This window comes from Marmota marmota, unplaced genomic scaffold (genome assembly GCF_001458135.2).
Source record: "Marmota marmota marmota unplaced genomic scaffold, marMar, whole genome shotgun sequence".
Classification (NCBI taxonomy): domain Eukaryota; kingdom Metazoa; phylum Chordata; class Mammalia; order Rodentia; family Sciuridae; genus Marmota; species Marmota marmota.
The window spans coordinates 15,971,823-15,983,310 of record NW_026000174.1 but is presented as its reverse complement, the minus strand read 5'-3'; the positions used below and the strand labels follow the sequence as shown (position 1 = coordinate 15,983,310).

Sequence of the window (11,488 nt, the reverse complement as noted above, 5' to 3'; positions counted from 1 at the left end):
AAAAAAAAAAAAAAAAAAAAGAAGAAGAAGAAATATAGAGACAGAAAATTTATATCTTAAAATTGCAGTTATAGAAATTGATTCAGATAAAAATAATCTATGGGCTTGGGATATAGCTCAGTTGGTAGAGTGCTTGCCTTGCATCACAAGGCCCTAGGTTTAATCCCCAACACCACACACACACACACAAAAATCATTATGGATGCTAAAATCACTGGGTAAAAGAAAGACTGAAAGGGAGCTGTTTAATCCCAGTATCTCCATACATGTTCCCATTGCTAGATGGGCTTCTCTAGTACCTTTGCAACAGAGGTTTGCTAGAATAAAGGGTCTCAACAATGTGCCTCCCAATGTGGGAAAATATCCATCATCAAATAAGTTGTGTTCTTGTCAGAGCTCCTTAACTTGAATCTAATCATGAGGAAATAAATTCTAGCTGTGGAATATGACTTGGTCTACAGTCTTGACAAAAGTCCATTTGTCATATAAGACATTTAAAAAAAGGGGGAATGTTCAAGATTAAAGGAAACTATAGAGAGATGTGACAATAAAATGGAAAATGCAATGTATGATTCAATGCATGGGATTTTTAATTTTTAAAAACTCTTAAGACTTTTTTGGGCAACTGGGGATTTTTTTGGGGAAGTGTACTGGGGATTGAACCCAGGGGCACTTAACCACTGAGCCACATTCCCAGCCCTTTTTAATTTTTTATTTGAGACAGGGTCTCACTAAGTTGCTTAGGCTGACCTCAAACTTGAGATCCTCCTACCTCAGGTTCCTGAGTCACTGGGCTTACAGGTGTGTACCACCATGCTTAGCAGCAGCTAGGGAAGTTTGAATGAGGAATGCCTAGTAAGTAATATTATGGTATTGATATTAAATTTTTGAGTATGCAGTAAGGCAAAAATTGGCCACAGACCATACATGAGCATGGTTACATTCTAATAAAACTTTATGAACAAAAACCATTTTTTAAGTGGGATAATGGTTTTGTGGTTATTCTCTTAGGAAACATCTGAACTATTTAGGGGTAAAGTGTCATGAGATTTACAACCTACTTTAAAACATTTCAAATAAAAAAGAGAGTAATAGACCAAGCAAATGTGGCAAAACAGTAACAATTGGTAAAGTCAGGTAAAGGGTATAGGGATGTCCAGTATACTTTTTAATTTTTTCATAAGAGTGTCATTTTTCAGTATGAAAAGTTTATGAAGGAAATGAGTGAACAAATGAATGTATAAACAGATGAGTGACCAAGTGAATTAATGAGATAGTGAGCAAACAAGAAAACTGATTGAATGAATAAACAAGGGAAAGAAAAAGAGATGAATAAGCTGCAAGTCCCCAGCCTCTGCCCCAGCATACTTGCCCAGCCGCTCTGTCTCCTGGTAGGGCACATAGATGTTGTTTAGGCCACAGAGGAAGGCAGTCAGGATGATCATGAGGATGAACATGAACCTGGCACGGGATGGGATATGGAAGGGTCAGAGAAGGTCTTCACCCTCAGAGAAATAGGACTTTGGGAAGAGGGATTGGGGGTAATGAACTTTATGGCTCTCAGGAGTATTCAATTTGGTTACTATTAAAAGTAAAGAAATTAGGGGATGGGAATGAGAAGGAATTTAAAGTAAGTGCCAAAGCAGAAGATTTCCCTTAAGAATAATGGGTATTGGGGGCTGGGGTGGTGGCTCAGTGGTAGAGTAGCTTGCCTAGCGTGCATGAGGCACTGGGTTCGATCCTCGGCATCACATAAAAACAAACTAATGTATCCACCTAAAACTAATACATAAATAAATAAATATCTTTAAAAAAAAAGAATAATGGGTATTGGGTCTAATCAATCAAAGCTGGGGAAGGACCAGTCTCTTAGGGAGTGACTGTGATGCTGAGATTGTATAGGGATGGCTGTGAATCAGGGATTCTTATTGGGTGGGAGCCATCACTAGAGAGTTAGAACCACAAGAGAACGAGTTATCCTGCAATAGGGAAGGCTGGAAGAATCACTACGTGGGATATGAGGTTCTCCTCCAAGCTAAGCCAACCTGCAGCTGTTCAGAGATATAACTAGCACTTTTCTCACCAATGGCACCGTCTCCAGTCCCACCTGAGGCAGGATCCTATGGGAGTAGGCATTAACCATGTGTTCTGATTAGGGCAAGAGACCAGGTTTGGCTGTACATGATTTATCTTTCCAAAAAGGGGAAACCCATGGAACCGAGACTACTATAACCAAGGGCTCTTTCAGCTGACAGTGGTTTACCATCTTTTCTGGGGTCATGAGCCTCTTTGAGAAGTAGGTTAAAGTTATAGACCTTCCCTCAAAATAAATGTGTGTTCATATTTATACTCCAATCTTGTCTATACTTCCAGGCATTCAGAGGTCTCTAGAGCTTATATCTCTGGAGGAAGGCAAACCAAGAATTCCTGTGCCACACTAAAGCTGGGGAAAGTCACCAGGAGGTTAAGTGGAGTCTATCAGAAAGGAGGACACTCTAGCAGTGACAGTACACACCGTATCATGTCATCAATCATCCTGCCAATGGAAATCTGCAGTGTGCCCAAAGACTCGTGGGCCGGCAGAATGTAGGCCAGGCGGGTGAAGCTGAGCATGCTGGTGACAGCAAAAAGCACCTCAGCCAAGAATTGGGGATCCTCCGTGCGCCACTCACTTCGCTCTGTGCAGATGAAATGGGGACAGTGGCTGAGAGACAAGGAAGAGGAGGGACTAGGGAATTCAGGGCTGAGTTGGGATACTCACCAGCAGTGGTGAAATAGTTGCAGGCAGCTCCATGGGCAGCATCCCTGCAGTGCATGTGGGCAAGCCCAGCCAGGAGGAGGCGCAGTGCGAAGGCTGCCAGGTACAGGGACAGGATGACCACATCCAGGAAGTTCCACCAGTCCAGGAGGTAACTGCGCAGGCCCTCGATCCATACTTCCTTACACTCGAACCACAGGAAGCCTGGAAGGGGGCCAGGACAGGATGGGGCAAAACTCTGTTCCTCCTTGTAGGTCAGAGCCAGATTATGGTGGCCCTTTGATGGGGGCGGGGGAGCTAAAACATCACTGGGGTAAAGTCAATAAAATGTAAATGTTTAATCTATCCAAGTGTAGAATGATCTTATGTGAAAACAAGGATAAGGTTCATGCATACCCATGGCTAGTGTGACTTGCCCCAAGGATCACAGATGGTTGATGCTCAGAAAGTGAGTGACAGGCTGAGACTGTAGCTCAATGGTAGGGTGCTTGCCCTGCACATGTGAGGCACTGAGTTCGATCCTCAGCACCACATAAAAATATATAAATAAATACTTAAAAAAAATCGCAACTCTCCATTTAAAAAAAAAAGAAGAAAAGAAAAGAAAGAAAGTGAGTGACACCTGTGAGGAACTGCATTAGGAGGAAATGGTTTACATCTGCTATTTTTGACCTCCACCAAATAAATATTAGACAAATATTGAAATAATCTTGATTTGAAGGGACTCCAAATTATCAGTCTACTCAGGCCCAATATCTCAGTGGGGCCCACTGCCAGACTTGGGGATGCGGGAGTCTTGACAGTTGGTCTCCATTAGTCATTTGTGCCATTTGTTCCCTTCTCCATTCTCTGCATATGTGCTCTCTGTACTATCTTGAATGCCTTTCCGTATCCTTTGGAAGCCCCGCTCCTCTTCGTGGCCCAGGACAAATACTACTTCCTCCATGAAGCCTTCCCAACCAGGTGCAGGAGTTGCCTTTGCTCCGCATCCTCCTGGCTCTCTATTCATATCTGCGATGCTCTCACTACAGGGCATTGCAGTGTATCTCCCCATGGGTCTGCCCTATCCCTGCCTGTCCCCTTGAACTTGGAGTCCCTCAAGGACAGGGACCATATCTCATAGATTTGCCAGTGGTACCCAGAACAAATTAACTAATATTTATTAAGCTCCTATCAGGTATCAGTGAGATCCTGTGGTAAATAAGATGGATATAGTACCATTCCTCCCACGATGTATAATCTAATGAGACAGGCAGAACACAATGTGGTCATGCTAGGACTGCGGAGCAGGGGAACTGAGATGCTGTTTGGGAGTGTTTAGGATGGATCCTCATCCTGATTTGGGGGCCCCAGAAAACTTCTCAAAGATAGTGACATTTAAGCTGAGACCTGATAGAGGAGCTGGAGCCAGTGGGTGAAGGGGCAGTGTGGGAAGTGGTGAGTGCTCTAGGAAAAGTGAGGAGCAAAGGCCTGGCCACAAGTGGAAATAGGATGTGATCAGGGTGGGAAATCAATGCTATATGGCAGCACAGCACCTTGTTGTGTGGGCTAGAGGCTCAGTGAATGTGTATAGAATGAATGGAAACATACTTAAGTTATCCATGTATTCTCAGGGCTTTGCTCACAGTAGGACTTCAGCAAACATACACTGCCTGAATAAATGAGTTTTACTTTATGTGTTTAAAAGATGTTTCTTCTCCTACAGACAGAGGAAGAACTTTATTGGTTACATCTCTACAGGGCAGGTCAATAAATGTTTTGTTTTATTTTGTACCAGGGATTTCATCCAGGAGCACTTAACCACTGAGTCCATTACCAGGCCTTTTTACTTTTATTCTGTGTCTCAATAAGTTGCTTGGAGTCTTGATAAGTTGCTGAGTCTAGCCTCAAACTTTCAATCTTCCTGCCTCAGCCTGACAAGTCGACAGAATTACAGGCATGCACCACTGCACCTGGCTCAATAAATGTTTAATAAATAATGGGATAAGAAAGTTTTCCTTTTGGGTTGCTCTTGTCTCTTTCCCTAAAGATTTACTTCTGGCCAGGTACAGTGATGCACGCCTGTAATCGCAGCAGCTAGGGAGGCTGAGGCAGGAGGATTATGAACCAGCCTCAGCAAAAGCAAGGCACTAGGCAACTCAGTGAGACCCTGTCTCTAAATAAAATATAAAATAGGGCTGGGAATGTGGCTCAGTGGTCGAGTGACCCTGAGTTCAATTCTGGTACTCCCCCCAAAACAAAACAAAAGATTTACTTCTGGCCATCACTGACTGGCTTGGTACAATGTGGACGGGTCTTGGTACACTGTTGGCCTGAGAGTTTGCCAAGTGAGGGGAGGCCAGCTAAGGAACAGGCCACTAGTCCAGCCTGATGAGCTGACCAACCAGAGGTTGGTGGAACTCTGGGGATTCTTATAAACTGTATTTGCTGAATTGAGAAAACTTGGTTCTACTATAGAAAAGAAGAAAACTGATAGAATGGATGAAACATGCATTAAGCACAGATGATTTAGTTTGAACAAATAAAGCAGGTAGAGCACATGCATATGACATACACAGAAAGCCAAGGATAAACACCAAATATTCATGATACATTGAATATACATGAGGCATATGAGGCCCTCGGTATTTATCAGCTCTTAAGTCAGCAACCTGCTGGTGACACCAATGCTGGTTCCACAAGTCCTCTGTTCAAAGAATGCACATAAAATTCATAGCTGCTCATCAGGATAACTGGCAAGCCACAGCTATGCTGAAGCATACTAGCCACTGTTTTTCCCACAGATCAAGTAGTGGCCTAGGCACCTCTGTCCATTGCACCTCCCTGCTGAAACCTCGTAACACCATCATAACAACATGTTTTGTGGATGTAACAGACTATGTTATTTGCATTTTAAGTTGGTCTGTGAGCTTTTCTGTTCTACATTTCTGGGATAGCTTGTCTGGAAGTACACGTGTATGTTACCATTACACCAAGGCAAGTTGCCACTGGACACTGTGGACAAGTGTCTTATTTGTCAGAGGATTGAAACTTCCAGAATGGAAAGTGAGAGGTGCCAAGGAGAAGAATGGTGTCCCTGCTCAGGGAATCTGCCACAGGTTTAGGTTCCCGGATTGGGATAAAGGGAAAAAATTCTTGGTGTGCTAAAGGCCATAGGGGTTTGGTTATATATCAAGGAGCATCTACAAAGGCAGGGTTCTCCCTTTGGGGTGCTTATCATGAAGAATAGTGAGGGGGCCTCAAGAAGAATGCCATAAATAAAGAATCCCACATATGTACCTGTGACCCAAATCATGTGTAGTGAAGTCTCCCAGACACTCTGGCTTCGGCCACGGAAAGTGCTCAGCTGTGTCTCCATGGCCAGGGATTCTCCCAGCAGGAAGATGAGGAACCATAGATAGGAGGCGGAGTGTAACAGGAACTTCAGCACTGGGATCTTCAGCAGGCGGCCCAGCTTTGGGAAAGCAGGAGAGCATGGCTCTCAAAGTCTCCCCTCTGGCAGGCTGCAGGATCACTCGGCCACATGAGACTCTGCTTTCTCAGATTTACCCACTTACTTATTCAGCTATTCACCAAGAATGTATTATATATCAATCAGTGGCATGGATGCATACCGGTAGTCCCAGAGATTTGAGAGGCTGAGGCAGGAGGATTGCAAGTTCAAGCTTCAGCAACTTAGTGAGGGCCCTAAACAACTTAGCAAGACCCTGTCTCAAAATAAATAAATAAATAAATAAATAAATAATAATAATAATAATAGAGCTGGGTATGTGACTCAGTGGCTAAGTGCTCCTGGGTTCAATCCCCAGTACCAAAAAAAAAAAAAAAAAAAAAAAAGAATGTACTATATATCAGGCCCTGTTCTCTCATATCTATTATTTCCTTTACAACCATATGAAACACAAAGGTGAAGTTACTTTCCCTTGTGGTCCCACAGGCTTTTCAAACTCAACCAAGTTAAAAGGTAAATTCATTACTTCTATCCTAAACTTGTTCCTCCTATCTCATAAAATGACCAGGCCACCCAGGAACCTGAACAGCCTTTCCACATGATTTTTCTCACATGCACTCTGACAGTCTCCCTAACCCCAGTTCCCTGTCCCCAATCCATCTTTCACATGACTAGTAGGGGGAGCTTTTCAAAACACAAAACCCATGGGGCACTCACCTCATTAGTCTGGCATCTTTCATTTTAACATGGCTTACAAGGCCCTGGGAGAGCTGGCCCCTGCCCACTTCACTACTTGCTGTTGGCATTTCTGCCTTAGCAGCAGAGAGCTCCTTTCAGTCTCTAATGCTGTAAGTTCTCCCTCCCCTGGGCCTTCTTCCATGTTGTTCCTGCTTCATGGACACTCCTCTCCCTGTTCCTCGCCTGGTTAGCAGGAACAGGCCTGGTTGTTTATTATATCCCAGTGCCAGGCCCAATGCCTCACTTACAGTAGAGCCTCAAAGAAATATTTGGTTGGGCTAGGACTCCTAGAGAGAATATTGGACTGTATAAGGGATTCAGGCTTTGGAGGTAGAGGCCGCAGTTTAAATCCTGATACTGTTGTTTGCTGCGTGTCCTGGGCAAAAATAGCCTGTGTCTGAAGTTCCTCCACCAACTGGGAATGCAATCCCTACCTTCCAGAGCTCATCAAGCTACTGAGTGGGAACATGCACAAAGTTATAGCTACAAAGCACCCAGGACAAGGCCTGGCATAAACCAAGTGCTCAATAAACAAGTTATCTTATTCTTGTACCCGAGACTTGGGCGCCAGCCAGTAGCCAAGGCAGAGGAAGGGCATGGTGAGGAAGATGAGGAAGGCGACAAAGAGCTTCCAGATGGTGGTGCTTCCACGCCAACCAGCCAGGTTCCCACACCAGATGGAGGACAGGACTTGCTGGCAGATGGGGTGTGCTACAAACTAAGCAGAGATGGGGCATGAGGAGGTAGCCACCTGGCAGGGAGAAGGAATGAGCAGGTTGGGTGCATGTCCTTACTTTCTGCCAGTGATCAAACATCCTTCTTTTCTTTCCCTGCTGGCCAGCCCAGAAGAGAGGCAACTCACTTGCCATGAGCCCACGCAGACCCTGCCCTCTCTGGCCCTCAGGAGGCTAACTCTAAGAGTTTCCTAAGTCAGGCAGTGGCAGGTAAAACTGGGAGTACAAGTCCCAGAACTCCCAGGGTTCCCTGCCTTCTAGAGATGTGGGGGTAACAACAGTCTGAACACTCCTGAGAAGGGAAGGAGCAGGGAAAGTGGGCTTGCTGTCCTGCATGGCTGGTCCAAGGGAGCCACTATGGAGGAAGGGTTTTGGTTAAGTTTTTGGTGGGTTAGGATATCTGAGGGTAGATCACATTAAGGGGTAAGAGACTAGAGGCAGCTAGAAAAGGAGCATGTCTTAGATTGGGGGAGGGGTGTTGTCTAATAAGACAGAATAAGAATCACTTGATGTTTAATTCCCGAGACATCCAGTCTAATCTTGTACAGTGAGTACTGAAATCCAACAGAACAAGACTGGGCCCAAGTCACTCAGCAGACTAGAGACAAAGCTAAACCTGAGACCTGCAAGCCTGGGTGTAAAGGTGGATTCTCTAGAGAGAGGTTAGGGGCTTAGATTGAAGGTAAGAAGGGAAGGTTGGGGACCTAGCTAGAAGGTGCTCAGAATGAACATCTCAGAGGGTCCCGAGGCCAGGAAAACGAGTTGCTTGGGGCTGGACTGGGGGACACCTAGAGATGGCAGGGCAAGGGATCAAGGCAGTGAGGAGAGGTAGGCAGGGCCCAGCTGACCCGCTTCTGGTTGTAGTTGACAGCCAGCCGCAGTCTTGCCAGGTTGGGGATGCCCTCCTCGAAGGCCTGGCTCAGTCCTTCAGCCTCAGGCTCAGTCTCGCTGTCGTCGCCCATGTCGTTGAGCACTGCAGTGACCTCGCTCTGGTTCCGGCACATACCCAGCAGCTCAAAACCATAGTCCTGGCTCAACGACTCCAGGGCAATGTACTCAGGCTGTAGGGAAGTAGGTCTGTGTGTGTCAGCCACCTGTGGACACAATTTCCTCCCTACCGCCCCCCCCCCCCAGACAGTGGACTACCTGTCTTGACCTTTCTACATCTGATATCACTGAGTCATTGACTTCTTTTCTGACACCTCATCAATCTTCTTACTATAATGAGGTACCTCCAGGTCACCTTTGCTTATCTGGTGCTATTTCAACCTCATCACTAAGTTACTTCAAACCAAACCCTCTGTCACCTCAGCCTGTTCCTTGTACTTTCCTTTTTCCTGTCCCACTTTAACTTCTAATCTTTCTTGTGCTCATTTAATTTTGTTGAACATCTACCTTATATGAGAACCCGTGTTGGCAATTTTAGGAGATGCAGAAATGAATAAGGCACATTACCCATCTTACCCTTGATTTCACTTGGGGCCCTTACCCCAGAGAAGATCTAAGGCAGGCTTTCAAGAGGCTAGGTCACCTCCCAGCACTGCCCCTTTGGTGGTGTCACATTGGGTCAGGTCCTTCCCTACTTCAGGCCTCAGTTTCCCTGCCTGAAAAGTGGAGATGGGAACTTTCTACTTTGCTTCCTTCCATGGGCTGCTGTGAGAATGGAGGGAAAGTCCTTTGGAAAGGACCGCCCTTTCCTGCTAGCTGTGCAGTGGGAGCTTTTCATGTTGTCCATCCAAGCTCCTGGTGGGGGAAGCATGCTCCTGCCCTGGCTGGCATGGCAACAGGCCACATCCTGCCTTAGGCTTTCATTTAATTACTTATTATTTTTGCAGTCCTGGGGATTGAACCCAGGGATGCTCTATCACTGAGCTATATCACCAGCCATTCTTACTTTTGTTTTTAAATATTTTATTAGTTGTTGGTGGATCTTTATTTATTTATTTTTATGTGGTGCTGAGAATTGAACTAAATGCCTCACACATACTAGGCAAGCGCTCTACCACTGAGCCCCAGCCCCAGCCCTTAATTTTTGAGATAGGGTCTCACCAAGTTGCTGAGTCTAGCCTTGGACTATGCACAAGCCACAGCATATGCCATTGCGCCAGGCTCAGGCCTTCATTTTAACACTCTTCTATGCTTCCCTGTCTAATGGCAATTTTGAGTCTGGCTTGGCTCACAGGATGCCAGTGGCTAAGCGATGGGTGAACTGGATTGGTCCCTGGCTCCAGGCTCCACTCATATATTCGATCTTGCACAGGGTTCCCCTGTACTTATCACCACACATACTTTTGCTACCTGACAGCCTTTGCTGGGACTGTAGCCCTACTTCAAATACCCTTCTTGCTTCTCCACGCACAGCTAACCTGAATGCTGCTTCCTCCCTGGAGTGTTCCCTGAACACAACAGCTGCAGCTTCCTGACTGCTTTCTGGGCTTTGGCAGCCCTGTGGACACAGAAGCACTAAATGAAGCCCTGGGAGTGTCTTGTCACCCTCTCCCTGCGTTAGAGTCCCAAGACAGAATATCCAGGACCAGGGCCACACCATTGCCTGGCCCCACCCCATGGAACACACAATAGGAACTCCAAAAAGACAGGTTCTACTGAATGTCATATGTAAGTCTGTCCAACTGTTCTTCTATTTTCTTTCTCTTCCTTCAGATAGACCTAGAGCACCCCTAGGGTCGGGGTTGTGCCTCTTGCATAAGACTAGGTGCCCCTAGCCTGGCACGGTGGCAAACACCTGTAATCCCAGCTATTCTGGAGGCTGAGGCAGAAGGATAGCAAGTTCAACCTCAGTAACTTAGCAAGACTCTGTCTCAAAATATAAAACGACTAGGGAAAAAAAAGAACCGGGATGTATCTCTGTGGTGAAGCACCCCTGGGTTTAATCACCAGTATCAACACCACCACGACAAAGACTAGGGGTCCCAGGACTGATTGTGGCTCCTATCTATTCCTGAGAACAGATGCAGGTAACCGAGGGTAGGAGGAAGTGTGAGAACCAACCTTAAACTCAGGCTCCTTGCGTGCAAGGCGCCTGAGCTCGCGGCTGAGCTGGAAGGCAGCCAGCATGGCATCCTCACTCGCCAGTGAGAGGTGGGCCCTGCTCGCAATGCCTCGGTAGGTGTTGATGCGGGACAGAGAGAACTTCAGCAGGTCATACCTGCGGGCATTACTGCACTCAAGGCAAGCGCAGGAGACGGGGTGGGGCCAGGCAATGGTGTGACCCTGGTCCATAAGCAACTGCGCAATCTCATATAGGTCCTTCTGGCAGGCCAGGGTGAGTGGGGTGACACCAGGTGCAAAGCGGGAGCCATCGATCGATGAATCAAAGAAAGCCAGCGAGAAAGACTTGGTGTCTACTTTGCGACCCTTCTCCCTTTCCAGCCGGGCCAGCAGGCGACGCACCACTGCTGGCTGGTTTGTGTCCACTGCTACTAGTAGGGCTTCATGGATCTGTCGGAAATCAAACTTGACATTGGCCAGTAACACATCGGTGATGGCCTCATGACCCAGGCGGATGGCCAGGTTGAGAGCTTCCCTCCAGGAGCGATCCTCAGCCTCATCCACATTCCGCAGGGGCCCACCTGGCCCACTGCCTGTGGCCTCGACCCCTGACTCCAGCAACTGCTGCACAAGACCCAGTCGCCCCTCTTGGATGGCACCCAAGAGTGGAGGTGGGAACTTGAGCTTTCTGTTCACAATCTCAGTCCAGTTAGGCTGTAGCTGGATGAAGGAGTGGAGAGGACAGGATTCTGAGTTTCTAGTCTCCTTTGTTTTAGAGTCTCTCTTACCCTCCCACTA

At 46.6% G+C, this 11,488-nt stretch overlaps 1 protein-coding gene across 1 annotated transcript in view; it reads right to left on the bottom strand.

The window, feature by feature from the left end:
- Xndc1n (XRCC1 N-terminal domain containing 1, N-terminal like) overlaps positions 1–11,488 on the bottom strand; it is a 43,575-nt gene that overhangs the window by 5,645 nt on the left and 26,442 nt on the right. Inside the window, exons 12-18 of the mRNA XM_048788140.1 lie at positions 10,691–11,410; positions 8,530–8,742; positions 7,501–7,665; positions 6,038–6,212; positions 2,762–2,962; positions 2,516–2,678; positions 1,369–1,461 (exon numbers count right to left, since the gene is read on the bottom strand). Of these exons, the coding sequence (XP_048644097.1) occupies positions 1,369–1,461; positions 2,516–2,678; positions 2,762–2,962; positions 6,038–6,212; positions 7,501–7,665; positions 8,530–8,742; positions 10,691–11,410 (1,730 nt within the window). The remainder of the gene's footprint in view (positions 1–1,368; positions 1,462–2,515; positions 2,679–2,761; positions 2,963–6,037; positions 6,213–7,500; positions 7,666–8,529; positions 8,743–10,690; positions 11,411–11,488) is intronic.